We start from the raw sequence: 23,165 nt of genomic DNA, 5'->3' as shown, positions 1-23,165 counted from the left end.
AAGCTTCTGGATGGCATGTGAGTCTGAAGTCATGAGTTTAGTTAAAAGGGAGCAGAGCCAGTAGTTGTTATGTAGGTAAGCCTCAGTGTCTTGAATTTGATGCGAGCGGCAATTGGAAACCAGTGCAATTTTGTGAGGAGAGGAGTGACGTGCGTCTCTTCGGATCGGTAAAGACACTCTTGCTGCTGCATCTGCAAACTCAAACATGTGTAAGTACCGATCTTTTATACAGCAAGTATTAGGACATGATTGGATAGATGTGAAGGTAATAAGTGACGTAGTAATTAAGTCTTCCTGGCATTAATTATGCTAAAGCTTTCATTTCTGTTTGAAAGTTTTCTGTTTCATTTCTTCGCTAGGTTGAGTTGAAGGTGGTGGTCCTTCATCCAGCAAGAAATGTCTGTGAGATAGGCTGAGATGCGAGCAGCTACCGTTGGATCCACTGGTTGTAATGAGAGGTAGAGCTGTGTGTCATCAGAATAGCAGTGATAGGAAATACCATGTTTCTGAATGACAGATCCTTGTGATAACATAGATGGAGAAGCGAAGTGGTCCCAGCACTGAGCCCTGAGGCACTCCATTAGCTAGATGTTGCGACTCCTCATCCATCCATGACACCCTGAAGGACCAACTGAGAGGTAAGACTTGAACCATTGGAGTGCGGTGTCTGAGATCCCCTTCATTATGAGGGTTGACAGGAGGATGTGGTGGTTAAAGCCAGTGTCTCCATTGAGTAAAATGCTTTATACTAGATAAACTTCTGATGAGACATTTTCCATTGTCAGTGAAGATAACTGGGAACATTGTCCGTTATGATTTTGCTACAGGCCTAATAGATTCAAACTTGGGTAAAAGTTGTTAGAAGAAGATGTGCTAATTGTGATGTTGTGATGTAATGTTTTATTTATGGCTTGTTTGTCAGAAATAGAAATGGTTTCTCACCGAAAGCCATTTTACTTCCGGTCGATGCTCAGTGATGTTCATTTGGAGTCCTGCAGTTATAAAAGCAACAAATTGGTCACGAAAACAGCTTATTAAAATAATAATGTCTTCATGAAAATGTAAAACTGCAGAGCATTAGCCAATGGAAAGCCCACAGCAGGACAGAAAAGACACATGTGTGTGTTAGTACCTTGTGGCTTGTGGTTGAACTTCTCCTGTCAATGATGTTAACTTCCTTTTCTCTCAGAAAGTGCGCAGTAGTCTTTATACCATGAGCAGAGACGAGTGTCAGCAGCTCTTCTGTCAGAATGAGAAGCGATCGTGTGTCTGATCAACATCTTCTCTCTTCTGCTGGATCATTGGCTCTCCTGGACTCCAGAAATGAAGCTCGTCTTCGGACTGATGCTGCTGCTGAAAACTGCTGCGAGTGAGTCGACTTTCAGATCAAACTCGTCTGATGATGAAATAACATTGATGCTCTGACATTAAAACACTGTAATATTACATTAAGAGTTTTCCAAAAACACTCCGCTGTGATCTAATAATTGAGTTTTGTTTAGTGTTTTAATAGTGTTTTCTTAACCGTGTACAGTTAGTGGAATAGTAATTGATGAGATGGAAGAGTTTAAGTCACAGTAAAAGAGTTCAGAATGTGTTCATAAAAATATTCTGCTGATAATTTACTCACCCCGATGTCATCCAAGATATCCATGTCTTTCTTTCTTCAGTCGAAAATGAATTAAGGTTTTTGAGGAAAACCTTTCAGGATTTTTCGACACAGAATGGACTTAAATGGCAAACATCTATCCCAATGTTCAAAGAAGGTTCAAATGTCAGTCAGTCTCAATGCAGCTTCAAAGTCTCGACACGATCCAGTCGAGAAATAAGGGTCTCTAGACCCTATTAGAAAAATCCTGGAATGTTTTCCTCAAAAACCTTCATTTCTTTTTGACTGAAGAAAAAAAGACATGGATATCTTGGCTGACATCGGGGTGAGTCAATTATCAGCAAAATTTGTTTTGAACAGATTCAATATCACATTGTTTTAATAAAATGAGCTGAGATATTTTTACAGTGTATAGTGTACTGCTCAACGTTACAAGATTGGGTTTTAGCAAATATAAACACTTAAAACACCTTGGAAAATCAAAATCTCAATGATCCTATTGGTGTGTGTGTGCGTGTGTGCGTGTGCGTGTGTGTGTGTGTGTGTGTGTGTGTGTGTGTGTGTGTGTGTGTTCTTCAGGTCTGGAGTTTAACTGCAGTTTTCTTCAGGCTGGTCCCTGTTACGCTGTTCTCGGAGACAAACTCAGTCTGCAGTTGGTGGACACTAGAGAATATGACCTGAAGATACAAAAGAGTATAAGGATCATAGATACAGATCCAGTTTGTAAAATAAGGAATGACAGGATAAAGGCTGAATGTGATCTCTTTAATAACAGACGTGATGAAGTGTCAGTCAATAATGGGATTCTGATAATAAACTCTGTGATCAGAGCAGATTCAGGGACGTACAGTATACAAATCTATAACTCAGTCGGCACAGAAATATTTAAAGCAGATCTTCAAGTGATTATTGAAGGTACAGTAACTCTCATCAGACTCTTGACAATCTCATGTTCTCAAAGATCTCACTCTCATGCAAATCAATCAGTTGTTTCTCTGTGAAGGTTTTTATTCCTGTAACGTGGAATAACAGTATAACAGTAAACACACTACATCCAGTAGATGTGGAAGTATGGCATTCTGTTGTAATCTACAAATCAGTGTTATTTTAGTGTTAATTCTAGAATTATTATTGTTTTATAGTTTACAGTTTTACTAATTTTTATTTGCTAATAATAATAATAATAATTATTATCAATTTAGTGCTTCTGCTTAAACTTAATTCATTTTAGTGCCATTGCAACATTTATAATTTACATTTAGCTTTCATTAGTTTTGCAATTAATCTTCAGCTTTTATTTAAATTAACATAAATGTTTTTAATAGTTTTAGTTAGCGATAACTTTGCTACAGATATCAGCAACTTAAAGGTATGGTTCATCCCATAATTTACTAACCCTCAACTCATCCTAGCTTCTTTCAGCCAAACACAATCAGAGTTATAAGTTATGCTTTATAATGGGAGTGAATGGTACCTGAGTTTTTGAAGACCAAAAAAGTGCCTCCATCCATTCGGCTCCGGGGCTTAATAAAGGGTTTATGGCTTTTTATAAGAAAAATATCCATATTTATAACTTTATAAACTATAATCACTGGTTTCCGGTAATGGCCATACTCGAGTCTAGTTACTGCGGAAGAGTGACCTCTGACCCGACGCATGACTCATGACCTCTGACCTGATGCATGACTCATGACCTCTGACCTGACGCATGACTCATGACCTCTGACCCGACGCATGGTGACCTCCAGGGGCGTAATTTGTGGGGGGGTTGGGGGGAGATAACCCCCCCAATATTTAAATCTATGCATTACAACCCCCCCACAACCCCCCCAATATTTATACCATGATCACATGAAAAAAATCCCAATGTTCAAACCAAATCTACGCCCTTGGTGACCTCTGACCTGACGCATGACTCATGACCTCTGACCCGACGCATGACCTCTTACCTGATGCATGACGAGTGACCTCTGACGCATGACCTCTGACCCGACGCATGACCTCTGACCTGACGCATGACTAGTGACCTCCCGACGCATGACCTCTGACCCGACGCCTGACGAGCGACCTCTGACCCCACACATGACCCGACACATGACATCTGACCTGACGCATGACTAGTGACCTCCCAACGCATGGCCTCTGACCCGACGAATGACGAGCGACCTCTGACCCCACACATGACCTCTGACCCGACACATGACCTCTGACCCGAAGCATGACCAGCAACCTCTGACCCGACGCATGATGAGTGACTTCTGGCCTGACGAGTGACCTCTGACCTGGATGCATGACCTCTGACCCAACGCATGACTTTTGACCTGACGCATGACGAGTGACCTCTGACCCGACGCATGTCGAGTGACCTCTGGCCTGACCTCTGACCCGACTCATGACCTCTGACCCGACACGTTCCAACAACAAACTCAAGCTTCTCCCACATTACTCATGCGTTGGTCAGAGGTCACTCTTCCGCCACATTTTTGGGTGAACCATGATGGATTGATTGATTGATTGATTGATTGATTGATTGATTGATTGATTGATTGATTGATTGATTGATTGATTGATTGATTGATTGATTGATTGATTGATTGATTGATTGATTGATTGATTGATTGATTGATGTGTTCAGGGATTCCAGAGTTTGTGGTGTTTGTGCTGGTCTGGTGTTTTCAGGTGATGGTTCTGTTGGGTCTGTTAGGAGGTTTTCACATCTACATGAGACTCACGTCAGGTCAGAGACATTCATCATCATCATCATTATGGATTTGACATGCAAATATTCAGAGTGTGAAGATGATGAGAATCTGATGCTTTTAGCAAAGAAAGAGGAAGATCAAAGCGTGCGAATGAGAAGATTTAGAGAAGGACATGAAGACACAGCAGAAGATTGAAGAGATCTCGTCACATCTATGAGGATCACTCCACAATCTACAAGACTTTCACATCCATCCAGCACTGACTTTACACATCACGTCGTTTACTTTAGTCTGTTTAGATGTTTTAACTGTTCACAATGTTTTAGCCACATCCATGCATTTATCTTCACAAGATCTTTGTCATTATAGAATATTGCTAAACACTCGTTCTTTAAAGATTGTAAATAATCTGTGTTGAATTTAAGATGAACTACTTTGTTATTGAGTTAAATGAAAATTGATTTCCAGTCGAATGCCACATTTTACAATTTATTGACATTTGTATATTACAGTTAATTGTCATTTTAATTAAAAGCCCACATTAATCAGGGTTTCTATTCTATTCTATTCTATTTCATGTAAGACTTTAAGCTGCTGTTTTGTCAGTCAGAAAATTGTAAGTTCACATTAGAAAACGCCCATTTATAAATCTTAGCTAAAGAACTGGTAATTTTTTTTAACCATAACGAACATTTTCCATTCACTATGAACTGTTTTCGTTATTACATCAGGAAATAAAACTTCACATAAACTCAGATCAATAAATGTCAGAGGATAATATTTATGTTTCTCATCCAAGAGAAGCCCAGTATATACTGCTTACATTTTCTTTCATTGTGTTTATTTTTAAGTATTGAGGGAGAGAATCTATAGCCTAATATTATTGTTCTTCATATATTTTGCACGTAGGCATACCTATAAATAAATAGATAGATTTTATTTTATTTAACACCAAAAAAGGAGCAAAATTGAAGAAAGAATTATGCAAAAAGATCTTTCAAAATTTGAGCGCAGAGGATATTTTATCATCTAAATGCAATGGTTTTCTTTTAAACTACACTTCCCAGCATTCCTAAAGGGCAACACTTGATGACGTCTTTCCAACATGGCGGCCCACAGTAGCTGTCACACTGAAGTACACAATCTACTGTAGACTTTATTTTTTATTAAAACTGAATATATGCTTCTGAATGACGATTTGAATCTTTGTACCGATGGGAAGAGATGCTCGATATGCAGTTTAAAGCCATAGCATGGCGTCTCTGTTCAGGAACAGCATGTCGGTGAGCTGATAGAGATGATGCATCTGTCTCTGTTTAGATCGCACGGGCTCTTTCTGCCCTTCATCAAACGCTGTCCTGATATTAAAATATGCCGCATTAAGCGCAGATCTCAGGCCTGTGTGACAGTCATCACACACAGATGGATGAAAAGCATCAGTCCTGCCAGAGACTTCAGCTCTAATGCGTCTGAGAAGGTAAACTGTGTTGCTTTGACTTGTTTTTGCCCTCAGTGGACAGTAGCTATATGACGTGTAAGGATGTAACGGACCGTTACGCAAAATAACGGTGCGGTACTTACCGCGGTTTTGGCGTCATGTTTTTTTGCTTTTATTAAAGTAGTTTATTATGGAAGCTTGTTTCCGCCACAGAATAAAACATTTTATAAAGATAATTGTGTTTAGATCTTGCAATTCTGACTTTATAACTTGCAATTATTACTTTTTTTCCCTCATAATTTCTTTATATCACGCAATTCGGACTTTATAACATGTAGAATTGCGACTTTAGATAACGACATTCTGACTTTTTCTTAGAATACAGAGTTTATATCTTGGAACTCTGACTTTATAAAATCGCAGTTACGCATGCAATTCTGAGGAAAAAAAATCAGAATTGTGAGATTAAAGGTTGCAATTACCTTTTTTATTTTTATTCTGTGGCAGTATATATTAGCAAAATATTTTAGAGTAAGTTTAGAATTATTGTATTCTGATTCTAACCACTCTATTTATTTAACTTACCGGTATACACTTACGTACTGAACCAAAAGAACTGTACCGAAAACTGTACATGTACCATTATGCCTCTAATAATCTATTATGATTTTACAGTTGGAACTATGGGTGAAATGTTTTTAATGGTTTTCGCGACTGCATATTGAATTAGCGTTCTTTGACTGTTACAGGAGAGTTTCGACATGTCGGAGTTTCCAGTGGAGAGAATTCGCAATTTCAGCATTATTGCTCACATTGATCATGGCAAGAGCACGTTAGCTGACAGACTGCTGGAGATCACAGGTGAACATCCACGGCAGGAGAGACTCTGTCCTGTGAATTATGTAAAAATCTCTTTCTGTCTCATCATTGTTGTGTGCGCAGGTGCCATTGCAAAGACCGCGAGCAACAAGCAGGTTCTGGATAAACTGCAGGTGGAGAGAGAGAGAGGGATCACTGTTAAAGCTCAGACTGCGTCGCTCTTCTATCAGCACGACGGACAGACGTACCTGCTCAATCTCATCGACACACCTGTGAGGACAACCATTTCAAGTGCACAGATATCACCTTTCATGTAGTGTGTGTATTAGAGATGTAAAAGCTCTCCAAAGTTATTGTCTCCTAAAAGAAAGAAGTGATTCTAAACTAAAATGAGTCGTCAGAAATTCAGTCTTACTTCCTAGTGACTAATTAGCATAATGCCAGCCTGTGGTCTTGATTGGCTGAGCAGCGTCTCTTAGCTCCGCCCTCAAACACTGTAGTGTATCTGAGACTGGGAGAGTTTGGTTCGTGTTGTTCGTGTCGAGAAGACGCTGTTCTCTGAGATTGATACGGTAAAACCCACGCCATCGTCACTGTTCGTATCACTGTGATCAAGAGCTGAGACTCAGATATGATAATGAGCGTTTGCTTTCTGACCAATCAGAGCAGAGCAGCTCTCAGAGAGGCGGGGCTTAGAGAGACTGAATCTGTGATGGAAGCGTTTCAGAGACTGAGAGAAAGAGCTGATGCTGGAGATTATGAGGACATTACAGTGGTTTAGATCTTAGATGAATGTGTACCTGTTGTAGGAGAATCTAAAATAACATTAGGAGCCTTTAACATAGCATAATGTGGCACTTTATACATCACTGATGTTTAACTAATCTGTATAATTTAAGTGATTCCTCTATTTTTCCAGGGCCATGTTGACTTCAGCTATGAAGTATCTCGCTCCATATCCGCTTGCCAAGGAGTTCTGCTCATTGTAGATGCAAATCAGGTAATACACTTTATAAATGACACTTTCTTATATTTAATGATTTACAGAAGATTAAACACAGTAGAAAACGTTTTATTTTTAGGGCTGTGAAACGATTAATCGGATCCAAAATAAAAGTTTGTGAAATATTTGTGTGTATATACTGTATATAGACTTACTGTATATATAATGTATATTTTATATAAATAGAAACATTTTATATATTAAAAACTAATGTTGCTTAAATATATACATTTCAGTTTCAGAACATATGCATATGCTAAGTTTCAGAACATATGCATATACCAATGTTATTTTAGTGTTATTTATATACTATTATAGTATTTATTCATATTTTTAATTAGCTTATATTTTTAGTCATTTTGTCATGTGCTTTTATCTTTTTCTAATATTTCTATTTATCTTTAATTTCAGTGTTAGTAATATTAGCACTTCAGCTTCATTGGCAACAGTTATAAATTATTTTTATCTGAACAATAACAACACTCGCATATATCAGCATAAATAAACGATCATTACTAAACTGCAGCCTTTTTTATTGACATTAAGAGTAAAAAAAATGTGTTATGTTTTTTTTTCTCCAATTCAAAGGGAATTCAAGCGCAAACAGTCGCCAATTTCTACTTGGCATTTGAGGCTCAACTAACAATCATCCCTGTGATAAACAAGGTAGACGTTACAGAGAGATTTACTTTAAATGTTTCATACACTGTAAAAAAATATTTTCATGATTTGTTATCACAACTTTTTATCTTTTGTCAAATCAACTTCGATAACTAATGTGTGAAGATAACACTATTTTGAGTTTCTGTTTATTAAACCATTCTTCTTCATTGTATTAACTCAAATTTTTAAGTCCAACAAACTCAAAATTTTAAGGTAACTTGCTTTTTTAAGTTAAACCAACTTTTTTGTTTTTACAGTGTACATGACATGTCATCCCAGGGCTTTGGATAAACTATAGAAATGTCTTAAAATCATAAATGTTGCTCCTAATTTCTTTTATTCAAATACCTGCAGCATTCGGACCACTTGATCTTTATTAGTCCAGATATATTTGCATGTGCATTCATTATTTTTCAGTTTTATATTTTTACATGCACGTATTATATCATCATGTTTTATTCAATGCACGTATTGTTAGTAATCAGCAAATAGTGAATATTTTCACATTGACTTGAACAGCTGGCTGACAAAGACTCAAACACCATCAAATGTCGGTTCTGTCACCGTTTGGTATTTTAACGAGTTGTTTTAATTGTCAGATTGACTTGAAAAATGCTGATCCAGAGCGAGTGGAGAAACAGATTGAAAAAGTCTTTGATATTCCCAGGGAAGAGTGTATCAAGGTGAGAGTTAAACATCTCTTCAGGACGTGTGTCTTCATAATGGCACTTCAATATTTGTACGTTGGCTTCTGATTGTGGTGATTTTTCTCTCCAGATTTCGGCGAAGCTGGGAACAAACGTGGATCAAGTTCTCAGAGAGGTGGTGAAGCGGATTCCCCCGTGAGTATCTCGAGCGCGCGCACGTTCCTCCACCAGAGGTCACTGCGACACTACAGATCTGCACATACTGATTATGATTTATTGATTATTTGGTTCATATCAGAACTCAGATTACATTAACACAATGAATCATACATTAGAGATCACATGATCCTTCAGAAATCAGTATAATGTGATGATTTGCTGCTCAAGGAACATTTATGATTATCATCAATGTTGAAAATAGATAATATTTCTGTGGAAACCGTGATGTATTATATTTTTTATGATTCTTTGATGAATAGAAAGATAAAAATAACAGCATTTACTTGATATAGAATCTTTTGTAATATTATAAATGTCTTTACTGTCACTTTAGAATATTTAAATTGTCCTTGCTGAATAAAAGTATTAATGTCTTATATAACAAAAATATACATAATGGTAGTGTTTGTTTGTTGTACTGTTTTTATGCTGAAATTGTCAGTAAAACTGTGTTGTATTTCACTAATAATAATGATAATGCTTAATTTTATTGTAAATGGCACAATGCAAAAAAAATATTATGGTCACACTTCAGATTAGGGTCCAATTCTAACTATTAACTAAAAATGTTGCCTCAATAAACTCCTTTTTACTGCTTATTAATAGTTAGTATGGTTGTTAAGTTTAAGTATTGCAGGATTAAGGTATTTAGAATATGATCATGCAGAATAAGGCATTAATATGTGCTTTAAAAGCACTAATAAACAGCCAATATCCTAGTAATATGCATGAAAATAGAGAGAATTGCACTCTAAACCAAAGTGTTTTTTTTTATATATTATTTTTTCTTGTTTTGTTTTCTCATAAAAAATAAGTTCAGAAGCACAAAATTACAGCCCAGAAATATGGTTGAATCCTAAGTTAAATTATATTTAGTGTTATTTATGCCACTTAGTTGCAATTAATCTTATGAAGTAAATTATGTAATGTCTAGTGTATCTGGGAAGTGAGTGAATCAGGAAGCTTCAGTTTATTTTGGTAAATGATAATCATGTGTTGTCGTGTGTCAGGTGCTTTTCTGAAAACCTGCTGCGCTTCATTCCCTGCATAACATCTTTCTGTTAGGAACATTGTTGGGTTACACTTTATTTTAAGATGTCCTTGTTAGTGTGATTATACAAGTACTGAGCAATATTAATTAACAACATGTACTTACTGTATAATTAGAGTTAGGGTTTGTAATTATGCATGTTACACTTTATTTTAAGGTGTCATTGTTACAGTGTAATCATATATCTAAGTACTGAGTAATATTAACTACATTAATATAGGGTTAGGATTAGGTTCAGGGTTAGTTGCATGTAATTATGCATAATTTACTGTTATTACTATGGTAAGTACATGTGACATATGTAACAAGGGCACTGTAAAATAAAGTGTTACATAATTTACTATACTAAGTACATGTAACAAGGATAAAGTGTTGTTGACATTCCATCTTGAGACATGTATAACAAAAGAATTTCATTTCCATAGTCCACTTTAGACATTCTACTGACTATAAATAACTTTGCAAATACATGTCAACTTTTATTCTACTAACCCGAACCATAACCTAACAGTAATAAGGGATGCACGATATATATCGGCCACCATATCGGTATCGCACGTTATTTTTTCACTTTTAATATTAGCGTTATCGGCCCGATAAGAACATTTGGCCGATATATTAAAGCCGATATATTAAATTTGGCCGATATATTAAATTTGGCAGATATATTAAAGCCGCTATATTAAATTTGGCCGATATATTAAATGCGATATATTAAAGGCGATATATAACATTTGGCCGATATATTAAATTTGGCCGATATATCAAAGCCGATATATTAAATTTGCCGGATGTATTAAAGCCAATTTATTAAATTTGGCCAGTATATTAAAGTTGGCCGATATATTAAATTTGGCGGATATATTTAAGCCGATATATTACATTTGTCCAGTATATTAAAGTTGGCCGATATATTAAAGCCGCTATATTAAATTTGGCCGATATATTAAAGCTGATTTATTAAATTTGGCCAGTATATTAAAGTTGGCCGATATATTAAATTTGGCGGATATATTAAAGGCGTTATATTAAATTTGGCCGATATATTAAAGCTGATTTATTAAATTTGGCCAGTATATTAAAGCTGATTTATTAAATTTGGCCGATATATTAAAGCTGATTTATTAAATTTGGCCGATATATTAAAGCTGATTTATTAAATTTGGCCAGTATATTAAAGTTGGCCGATATATTAAATTTGGCGGATATATTTAAGCCGATATATTAAATTTGCCGGATGTATTAAAGCCAATTTAATAAATTTTGCTGATATATTAAAGCCGATTTATTAAATTTGGCCAGTATATTAAAGTTGGCCGATATATTAAATTTGGCGGATATATTTAAGCCGATATATTACATTTGTCCAGTATATTAAAGTTGGCCGATATATTAAAGCCGATATATTAAAGTTGGCCGATATATTAAAGCCGCTATATTAAATTTGGCCGATATATTAAAGCTGATTTATTAAATTTGGCCAGTATATTAAAGTTGGCCAATATATTACATTTGGCGGATATATTTATTAAGCCGATATATTAAATTTGGCGGATACATTTAAGCCGATATAAATTTGGCCAATATATTAAAGCCAATTTTTTAAAATTAGCGGATATATGAAATAATCTATTATTAACTACAAGTCAAGTATTCTACTAACCCGAACCCTAACACCTAACCATAACCTACCAGTCTACTAATACTCTAATCAGAGTTAGTTGCAAAGTCTCTTATAGTTCGTAGATTGTCTAAAGTCTCTTATAGTTAGTAGATTGTCTAAAGTCTCTTATAGTTCGTAGATTGTCTAAAGTCTCTTATAGTTCGTAGATTGTCTAAAGTCTCTTATAGTTAGTAGATTGTCTAAAGTGGACCATCGAAATAAAGTGGAACCGAATTTCACTCTCTAAAAAGAAGTTCCACAAAAAATGAAATAATTTTCACACATTTCTGTTGATGTTCCCTGTGTGACTCAGTCCGGCGGCGCGAGTGGACGACCCGTTCACGGCCCTCGTGTTCGACTCCACGTTCGATCACTACAGAGGCGTAGTGGCCAACATCGCAGTGTTCGGTGGACGCGTGTCCAGAGGAGACCGGATCGTGTCCGCACACCTGGGGAAGTCCTATGAGGTCAATGAGCTGGGCGTCCTGAGACCCGACCAACACCCGACCGAGACACTGTGAGCCTCTCCCGCTACACTGAGCTCAGAAACACATCCGTCACGGGAAATTAACGTGATTAACTATCATAAGAAAATATTCACATTTACATTTATGCATTTGGCAGACGCTTTTATCCAAAGCGACTTTTTTACAATTCTTCTCAGTTCTATATTTAATAATTGTCAAATTCTCAGTTTAATACATATAAAATATTAAATAATTGTCAAATTCTCAGTTTAATACATATAAAATATTAAATAATTGTCAAATTCTCAGTTTAATACATATAAAATATTAAATAATTGTCAAATTCTCAGTTTAATACATATAAAATATTTAATAATTGTCAAATTCTCAGTTTAATACATATAAAATATTTAATAATTGTCAAATTCTCAGTTTAATACATATAAAATATTTAATAATTGTCAAATTCTCAGTTTAATACATATAAAATATTTAATAATTGTCAAATTCTCAGTTTAATACATATAAAATATTTAATAATTGTCAAATTCTCAGTTTAATACATATAACATATTTAATAATTGTCAAATTCTCAGTTTAATACATATAAAATATTTAATAATTGTCAAATTCTCATTTTTATACATATAAAATATTTAATAATTGTATAATTATTTAATAGTTGTTGTTTTTTTAAATAAAGAAAATTGTGTTTGGGGGGGCATAAAACTCTAAGATTTCAAATTTAGTTTTTTACTTTAATTAGCTTTTATTTTTATATTTTTTTGTTTTTTTGTTGTTTAGTTTTTAGTCATTTTGCTATGTGCTTTTGTAATTTTATTAGTTTAAAAAATATATTAGGCTATTGCTATTTAGGTTTAATTAATTTTTATTTCAGTTCTACATTGATCTATTTCCAAATATTAATTTTAGTGCTTAAACTTATCCAAGACAACATTTATAATATTCGTTTTTAGTTATAACTAATAATAAGTATAACTAATAATTAGTATAACTAATATTTATATTTAATTTCAGATTTATTTCAATTGACAGGAATGGTTTTAATAGTTTGAGTTTTAGTTGATGACAAAAACTATGTCTAGAAATAAAATGTTTCACGATTTAGATTTTTTTTAATGAGAAATAAAAATGTTAAAGATTCTGCAGACTCCTGGTTAAAAACCTAAGCCTTACAAGATAACCAAGCAAATATTAAATTATTTCAGTGCTTATTTTTGGGGGGGAGAAATTGAATTTCTGAATAGAAAATAGAATATAAAAACCAAACAAAGGCATCTTAAAAACGTGGATGTTGCTTAAAGCCTTCCCAAAGTCCATATACACCCTAAGAAGGAATGTTTCAGACAGCCTCTGTAAGTTGCACTAGCTTAACCTTTGACCTTTTGCACTTTCCCTTTTGTCCTCAGGTATGCCGGTCAGGTGGGTTACATCATCGCAGGGATGAAGGAAGTGAAGGAGGCTCAGACTGGAGACACACTGTACCTGCAGAAGCAGCCTGTGGAGGCGCTGCCGGGGTTCAAACCGGCTAAAGCCATGGTGTTCGCTGGTGAGTGTGTGCTCAACTAATATTACACCGTTTATTCTGATATATTTACACATCTCCATCTGTCTTCAGTGTGTAATGTTGCAGTTCTTCTCTATATCAGTGTCAGTGTTTCTGAACTCCTGAAACGCCTCCATTGTAGTCTCGAGTTTCTTCCGGGAACGAACACGTCACAATATTCCTCATTATAATAATTAATGCGCAGAATAAAGGGGCGGGGCCTGGTTGAGTTAGTTAGTAGTGTGTTAAACTGGCGGTTATAGGAATGGGCGGGACATTTCCCAAACACACTCGAAGCGCTCGACCAATCACAACACACTGATCCAGCCGACCAATCAGAGCACAGTGTGCTTTTCAGAAGGCGGGGTTTCATAGAGACAGGAAGTGAACAGAGCGTTACTGACAGACTGGGAAGAGAGGAGCCGCAACAATGGAGAATATGGGAAAATAATCAACATTCAAGCAGGAAAACATGTTCTAGTAGATCCTGAAAACACATCAAGACTTTGTATTAGGATATAATATTGGCTTTTTAAGGGTTATGAATAAATGGAGTTGTGTAACTCTTTCAGGCATGTATCCCATGGACCAATCAGATTACACCACCCTGCGAAGCGCTGTGGAGAGACTGACTCTGAATGACTCCAGCGTGACCGTTCAGCGGGACAGTAGTTTGGCTTTGGGAGCTGGATGGAGGTTCGTACACATGAACATGTCGAGTCGTTTCACTTTTTAAAGGTGCAGTGTGTAAGTTTTAGCGGCGTCTAGTGGTGAGGTTACAAATTGCACCAAACAGAAGTTACGGTGGCCGACAGGAAGTGATGTCGTCGTCTGAGACCGCAGAGAGTAGCCAGTTAAGCGATGAGGTTTCTTTACAAAGATAAATTAAGAAATTATATTTACTTAATTATTCGGTAAAACAATGTTATTGCGAATATTATTGTTACTTGTTCGTCAGTGTTTTATTCGTTGACTTTAGCGCTTCTTATCACGAAGAACAACATAGTGACGAAACGCGTTTGTCCGTTCAGGGCCACCGTAGAAACATGTCGATGACCCGCGGTGTGTAGATAGAAATGCTCATTCTAAGCTAATAAAAACATAACGCTTCATTAAGTAAGGTCATTATACACCACTGAAAACATAGTTATGTATATTATATTGCATTTCTGCCAACAGATCCTCTTAAAATATTACACAATGCATCTTTAAAGCAAACTTCTCTGTCGGTCTCTCTCAGGCTGGGGTTTCTGGGTCTTCTGCACATGGAGGTGTTTAACCAGCGTTTAGAGCAGGAATATAATGCGTCGGTCATAATAACGTCTCCGACTGTACCGTACAAGGCTGTGCTGGCGTCTGCCAAACTCATAAAGGTGAGACTCTACAACCAGAAACTGCACAGCAAAATACAAACAATCTAAATGAGTAGTTCACTTCAGAATTAAAATTTCCTGATAATTTACTCTCCCCCACGTCATCTAAGATATTCATGTCTTTCTTTCTTCAGTCGATTAAGGTTTTTGAGGAACACACTCCAGGATGTTCTCCATATCGTGTCTTCAATGGTCCAAACGGGTCGAAGGTCCAGATGTGAGTTTCAGCTTCAGAGTATCTCACGATCCAGCCGAGGAATCAGAGTCTTATCTAGACAAACCAGCGGACATTTTATTTTAAATAATAAACATTTATATACTTTTTAACCACAAATGCTCATCTTGCACTCGCTGTAACGCATTACGTAATCACGGTGAAAGGTCAAGCGTGATGTAGGCGGAAGTACCGACCCAGTGTTGTGCAAAGAGAACGTGCAAAGACTGAGTCAAACGCCATTTATAAATAAATAAATAAATAAACAAATAAAAGTTTTTTTGCTCTACCCTACATTACCGCCTGACCTTTCAACGTGATTACATAAAAAATGTGATTACATAAAAAACGTGAAGTCGTGGACGTGCAAGAAGAGCATTTGTGGTTAAAAAGTATATAAATCTTTATTTTGTTATAAAATGGCCACTGGTTTGTCTAGATGAGACTCTGATTCCTCGGCTGGATCGTGTCGAGACTTTGAAGCTGAAACTCACATCTGGACCTTCGACCCGTTGGACCGGTTTGGACCCCATTGAATTCTCTATATGGAGAAAAATACTGGAATGTTTTCCTCAAAAACCTTCATTTCTTTTCCACTGAAGAAAGAAAGACATGAACATCTTGGATGACGAGGGGGAGAGTAAATTATCAGGAAACTTTAATTCTGAAGTGAGCTACTCTTTTAAGACCTCATTAACCGTGTGGAGGAAGTATATGCATTTACAAATACAGCAGTTAGCGATGAGTCCCCCTCATTGATATATGAACGTTTGCGGGTCGATTCCTCAGTTGAGTGTGTTTTTGTAGGAACACGGTGAGGAAGTGATCACCATCATCAACCCTGCTCACTTCCCTGAGAGGTCACTGGTGGAGAAGTATCTGGAGCCCATGGTGCTGGGAACCATCATCGCTCCCGACGACTTCACTGGGAAGATCATGAGTCTGTGTCAGGTGAGACTCGGTGACTAGTGTAGTGGTTAATATCTGAGCTACTGAAGGCTGGAATACACTACATGACTTTTTAAAAGCATTTTAAACACTAGGCGTCATTATACTTAGTAACTTTGTAAATGGTAGCAGAGAAAAACTGGTCATTATACAATAAACGACTAACACACCTAACTACACGCGACACGACGCGCGATAAAACGCGTCTTTTCCATGTTAATCAGAGTTTTTGTCCTAGCCAGCCGTGACGGCTGTGCACTCGCCGCGAGTCTCCGCCCACATACTGTTCTGATTGGCTGTGCACTCGCCGCGAGTCTCCGCCCACATACTGTTCTGATTGGCTGTGCACTCGCCGCGAGACTCCGCCCACACACTGTTCTGATTGGCTGTGCACTTGCTGCGAGACTCCGCCCACACGCTGTTCTGATTGGCTGTGCACTCACCGCGAGACTCCGCCCACACACTGTTCTGATTGGCTGTGCACTCGCCGCGAGACTCCGCCCACACACTGTTCTGATTGGCTGTGCACTCACCGCGAGACTCCGCCCACACACTGTTCTGATTGGCTGTGCACTCGCCGCGAGACTCCGCCCACACACTGTTCTGATTGGCTGTGAACTCGCCGCAAGACACCGCCCACACACTGTTCTGATTGGCTGTGCACTCGCCGCGAGACTCCGCCCACACACTGTTCTGATTGGCTGTGCACTTGCCGTGAGACTCCGCCCACACACTGTTCTGATTAGCTGTGCACTCACCGCGAGACTCCGCCCACACACTGTTCTGATTGGCTGTGCACTCGCCGCGAGACTCCGCCCACACACTGTTCTGATTGGCTGTGAACTCGCCGCAAGACACCGCCCACACACTGTTCTGATTGGCTGTGCACTCGCCGCGAGACTCCACCCACACACTGTTCTGATTGGCTGTGCACTCACCGCAAGACTCCGCCCACACACTGTTCTGATTGGCTGTGCACTCGCCGCAAGACTCCACCCACACGCTGTTCTGATTGGCTGTGCACTCGCCACGAAACTCCGCCCACACGCTGTTCTGTTTGGCTGTGCACTCGCCGCAAGACTCCGCCCACACGCTGTTCTGATTGGCTGTGGGTTTTGATTGATTTTGATGCGTCGTGTCTGGTGTGGACACATTATTTGTCGCTGGAATCTTATCGCATCGCGTCTGGTTAGGACACGGTGTACGGATCACACACTACAAGACTTTTAAATCATTCCGAACGTAACAAACTCTTGCAGAAACGTGCCTTGTTGCTCGGAAATGCATGACAAACGAAAACAGTAATGACTTTTTATAAGCATATTAAACTCTAGGTGTCATAGACTTGGCAACTTTGTAAATGTTGTAAACTTTGTAAACTCCAACTGGCTCTGGCTTTCAGCAATATACTATAAATCGGGACACAAATATGTACACAAGTCGTGTATTCCAGCCTTAACTAAAGAGTGAAGTACAAATATTGGTTTCATTCATAGAAGAAAAAAAGCAACTAAATCCGCTTAATTTGCCTCGCAATTTCCGCGAAAGCATACTTTGAGTCTTGCATTTGTAGTAACCCACAATGCAATTCTCTGCCTTGCTGAAGACCCGCCGGGCTGTTCAGAAGAACATGTTCTACATCGATGACCATCGAGTGATGATGAAGTACCTATTCCCCCTAAATGAGGTCGTAGTGGACTTTTACGACCAGCTCAAGTCCATGTCATCAGGATACGCCAGGTGAGCTCGTCATGAATAGATGAATGCTTAAAGACGCCATTTTATGCCCTTTTATAAAGTCTTGATGTGTTTTCAGGCTCTACTAGAACAGGTTTTCCTGCTTGAATGTTGATTATTCTCCTCATATTCTCCAGTGTTGCGGCTCCTCTCTTCCCAGTCCGTCAGTAACGCTCTGTTCACTTCCTGTCTATGAAGCCCCTCCTTCTGAAAAGCACACTGTGCTCTGATTGGTCGGCTGGATCAGTGTGTTGTGATTGGTCGAGAGCTTCGAGTGTGTTTGGGAAATGTCCCGCCCCTTCCCATAACCGCCAGTTTAACACACTACTAACTAACTCAACCAGGCCCCGCCCCTTTATTGTCACTTCTGTAAATGTTTTAGGCCGTGTCCTGGCGTATTTTTCCAATTGTTTTCAATGGGAGCGGCGCGTTTTTAAAACGCCATGAGCGTAACGAGGCGCTGAGTGTCTTTTTCACACTGAAGCGCTGGGCGCCGCATTTTCTACCGGTCGTCGAGAGTTAAAAAATGTTCAACTTTGGGTAAAACTCAGCGCTCATCACTGTCACTTTTACCCAACCGTCCAATCACAGAGGAGAAGGGGCGGGACTAATACCACACCGACCAACCGTCACATTCTGCTTGTACAACGTCAACAGACGACAACAACAAGCATAATAACGGAAACGAAATAATTTAAAACAAGAGCCAGAGAAAATACGTTACAGTACATTGACATTTTATATAGAAACAAACATTCTGTGAAATGAGATGTTAGTAACACTAATGATGCGTTCACACCAAACACGAATAGAGCGTTTGGCGCGAGTGATTTCAATGTTAAGTCAATGTAAAGACGCGTTTACGCGCGTCTGAAGGTCCTGCGGCGCGCGAATGAGGCGTCTAGCGCGGTAGACACGAATCCGCCTCATTCGCGTGTCCAGTTCGCGCGTTGTGCATTCACGCGTTTGACGCAAATTCGCGCCTTGAACTTTGGCGTCAATTCGCGCCGCGTTAACCAATCAGGAGCCTGCTTGCTGCTGTCACGTGGTGAAGTGACGTGATAAACGGGGGGCAGGCCCGCTTTTCAGTTTATAATGTCATTTTATATGTTTGGCCTCAATAAATTATTTTGTAATATGACTAAATGCCCGCGTGAAAGAAGGAATGACATTGTTCAGCTATATGTTAACTATGAATGTGACACTGAACACTTGCAGTCGTACATCACTCACATAAAGTTGTTTGACGTACGTTATAACGAGTCATTCATGTATTTTAACTATGTTTCGTATAATAGAACCGAAGCTATAGATTGTGAATTTAAACATGTCTCGTTTACCAGCGGCAGACGTCAGGAAGACTAGCCGAGGTAAGGCGGGTTACATGAGTGCTGAGCGCCCGGTGATCGCCTGGATCTCACAACTCCGAAACGTCAGATCACATTTTTTAAATAGGCGCTATCTTTATAAACAAACCACAGATTTGAGCTTTAAACAACTACATTCTCGACTGAACAACTCTTAAAACTACATTTCGTGACACAATAACAGTAGTATTTTTAAATTCCGCGGCCTTTCTTGCAAACAGAACCGCCTAGCACTTGCCCCTCCCACAAGAAGCGGATTTCGCTTTGGACGCGCGAATGCATTCAAAATGTTCAAGCGTCAAACTAGCCGCGAATTTGATGCTCTATTCGTGTTTGGTGTGAACGCAGCATAACGCGGATATTCCGTATCACAGCAAAGCGTCTCAACTGAAAAAACCCGCTGTGCTGCCAAAACGCTCTCAAGCGCCCATAGCTAGGCGTTTTCAGCAGAGTGCCTAGCGGTTTCAGCCGGCTAAAAACGCTTTGATGGACACACAGCCTTACTGTTTTTGTGTTTTACTGTTTTTGTGTTTTACTGTTTTTGTGTTTTACTGTTTTTGTGTTTTACTGTTTTTGTGTTTTACTGTTTTTTCCCTAGTTTTGATTACGAGGAGGCTGGTTATGAGGCCGCTGAACTGATTAAGATGGACTTCCTCCTCAACGGGCAGCCAGTGGAGGAACTCGCCATTATTGTTCATAAGTAAGTCTTGATCTTCCATTGATTAGTTTTACTCCTATTTCAAGGGGTATTTCAAAGATATTTCATCATTTACAGGGGCACCAATTAAATTAAATACCCCAAAATCCTTATTTTTAACTTAGGAGCGAATGCAGCCATTTGTAACTTGAATGCGCGAGGTTTCCGATATCACTCGTGGTTGTTTTAGCAGGACAAAAACAGTCCGTTATGATGCGTTATATTGTAAACTAGTATTTCTTATCATATTATTATGGATCAATATTGGCGTTCTTATTATTCTTATTTTTCCGCTGTTGAGTCTATGGCAGCCCATAGAACCGCATGCAGGAAATGTTATGAAATTTGGCACACTGATAGAGGACAATCTGAACATTAACCACAGCAATTTTGGAGTCTCTCACTCAATCGCTCTAGCGCCACCAACTGTTTATGTTTATAACTTTTGAACCATAAGATATAACCTATCCTCTGATTCCTTGGCTCGAGCCGATTCAATTGCACAAATCTTCCTAAAAACCTACTTTTCCGAACTCCTCCTAGGCCGTTGCTCTGATTTTCACGAAAATTGAACGAGATCATCTTCAGACCATGCCGACAAAAAGTTGGAAATCAAGTTGATTTGTCAAACCATTCTCGAATAACACGCAAACGAATCCGATGAAATTCCCACCAAAGTGAACATGAAGCTGTAACTCTGCAACGCTTTATCGTATTCTGACCAAACTTGGTGTGTGTTATGACAATCATGACCCGAGGCTACCTGCACAGTTTCGGTACAGTGCCACCTACTGGTCAGGAGATATGAATAAATACAATTTTTGCTTATAACTTCTGAACGGTTTGGCCAAAACTGGTCTCTTTAGATTTAGTCGAACGATACCCAGTTTTTCCATATCGGCCATTTTGGGCATCGGCCATTTTGAATTTTGTCGTAAAATGTTACATTTTACGAACATATTGGTGTATCATTGCGAAACTCAGTATGTGTTAGCCTGGGCAGCACTACCTTGTGGTCAAAAGTCATTATGACATTTCCAAATATGTTAATACCTTTTGATTATTGTAATGATCCCATAGTCGGCCGAACTTCCTGTCCGCCATTTTGATTTTCTTCATAACTCTACTTTTTCAAACTCCTCTTAGACCGATGTGTTTGATTTTCACCAAATTCAAAATCATGTTCAGACTACGCCGGCAATAAGTTATAGATTTCGTGTCGATAGAAGAAACCACATCAACAAATGTGAAGGCATGATGCCAAAATGACTCTGAGGCTGAATCTCTGTAATGCTTTGGCATATCGTCACCTTAGTCTGAGCACACCACATCAATTTAGTCACAGCGCCACCTATTGGTCAGTGATAAACCATTAAATGATATTACTAGTGACTTGTATTTATGATTTTTCCGCCATTTTGCCTAAAACCATCTGCATATTTCTTTAATTGATCATTGTTGCAGTTGGTCTGATCCATTCATAAACACACTGGTTTGTAGAACAAACCTTTTTACTGTTTACTCCTTGTGTTCAGAGAGAAAGCGTACAGTGCGGGAAAAGCCATATGTGAGAGACTGAGGGACGCGATCCCGAGACAGATGTTTGAGATCGCAGTGCAGGCGGCCATCGGCAGCAAGATCATCGCAAGAGAAACGTGAGTGTTGGACTGCGTGCGGAACACCAAGAACAGAACAGAAAACCTAATACAGCTCATTTATTTCAGTAATTCAACTTAAAAGGTGAAACTAATATATTATATAGACTCATTACATGCAAAGTGAGATATTTCAAGCCTTTATTTGTTATCATTTTGATGACTCACAGCTATAAAAACCTTTTCACAATATTCAAATTTTGAATTTGAGGTTTTCATAAGCCATAATCATCAAAATTATAACAAATAAAGGCTTGAAATATCTCACGTCGCATGTAATGAGTCTATATAATATATTAGTTGCATCTTTTAAGTTGAGTTACTGAAATAAATGAACTTTTGCACCATTTTTCGAGTTTCACCTGTACTCCTTACCCACGATTCCCTCTTTTAGGATCAAAGCATACCGGAAGAATGTTCTAGCAAAATGCGTAAGTACCTCTTCTCATCGGAAGTTGTTTTTGCTCGATTAGCTGCTGACTCTTGCTCTTTATCTAGTACGGCGGTGACATTACGCGGAAAATGAAACTGCTAAAGAAGCAGGCCGAAGGAAAGAAGAAAATGCGGCGCATTGGAAACATCGACGTCCCGAAAGACGCTTTCATCAACATCCTGAAGCGGACGTAGTTCTGGAGCGCCATCACGACAGACTTGATTTGTGGATGTGAACATGCCAATGTACAGTAGGGGGATTGACTCAGAAATGCTGTTCACGCTTATATAACTGAGTGATGTTATTCTGGGAGCTCACAGCAGGTTTGATGAATGAATCCTCGTGATGCTGAGACATTGCTGTTCTCAGGAGGAGATTCAGAGAACGCAAGCTAAGGGTTTTCATTGGAAACGTTTAGCCGGAGTGGTTCAGAAGTATTTGGCAGCGCTTTCCTTTCCACGCATTTAATTCCTCTCCGTCATTGAAGAGGTTGTGAGGCTTGTCTTCTGCTCAGTGTTTGAGCTTCTGAGATCCGGTGAATCTGACGAGACCAATCAAGAGCTTTATTTTGCATAAAGAAAATGATCCTTGTTTTGTCACATTGTGATTATTTATGAATATTGTCACAATATTTTTATTAGAATTGTGCCAGGGTTATTATTGTTAACTACAGAAAAATTTGAATATGGTGCAAAAGTTCATTTATTTCAGTAATTCAACTTAAAAGATTAAACTAATATATTATATAGACTCATTACATGCAAAGTGAGATATTTCAAGCCTTTATTTGTTATGATTATGGCTTATGAAAAGCCCAAATTCAAAATTTGAATATTGTGAAAAGGTTTTCATAAGCTGTAAGCCATAATCATCAAAACTATAACAAGGCTTGA

The 23,165-nt window shown here is 38.3% G+C and overlaps 2 protein-coding genes across 3 annotated transcripts; both read left to right on the top strand.

The window, feature by feature from the left end:
• The first annotated feature begins 361 nt into the window (after positions 1–361).
• LOC307008226 (uncharacterized protein) lies at positions 362–4,944 on the top strand. The gene is made up of 5 exons (XM_079630912.1): positions 362–638; positions 1,190–1,369; positions 2,189–2,524; positions 4,245–4,346; positions 4,433–4,944. The coding sequence occupies exons 2-5, from the start codon at positions 1,324–1,326 to the stop codon at positions 4,504–4,506; spliced, it is 558 nt and encodes a 185-aa protein (XP_079487038.1). The 5' UTR covers positions 362–638; positions 1,190–1,323; the 3' UTR covers positions 4,507–4,944.
• Positions 4,945–5,387: 443 nt separating this feature from the next.
• On the top strand, positions 5,388–22,868 carry guf1 (GTP binding elongation factor GUF1). Of its 2 annotated transcripts, XM_079629898.1 has the most exons (18): positions 5,388–5,594; positions 5,701–5,788; positions 6,499–6,610; positions 6,692–6,840; positions 7,488–7,568; positions 8,160–8,237; positions 8,834–8,917; positions 9,012–9,076; positions 12,128–12,331; positions 13,712–13,851; positions 14,421–14,544; positions 15,089–15,221; positions 16,243–16,386; positions 17,990–18,123; positions 20,086–20,187; positions 21,720–21,839; positions 22,234–22,270; positions 22,338–22,868. In XM_079629898.1, the coding sequence occupies exons 1-18, from the start codon at positions 5,536–5,538 to the stop codon at positions 22,464–22,466; spliced, it is 1,983 nt and encodes a 660-aa protein (XP_079486024.1). In that variant the 5' UTR covers positions 5,388–5,535; the 3' UTR covers positions 22,467–22,868. The 2 variants fall into 2 exon arrangements, with proteins under 2 accessions (XP_079486024.1, XP_079486023.1); XM_079629897.1 differs by having other exon boundaries at positions 5,473–5,788.
• The last annotated feature ends 297 nt before the right edge of the window (positions 22,869–23,165 follow it).

The sequence above is a fragment of the Phoxinus phoxinus genome (genome assembly GCF_949152265.1).
Source record: "Phoxinus phoxinus genome assembly, chromosome: 12".
NCBI lineage: Eukaryota > Metazoa > Chordata > Actinopteri > Cypriniformes > Leuciscidae > Phoxinus > Phoxinus phoxinus.
This window is presented reverse-complemented; position numbering and strand designations above follow the sequence as displayed.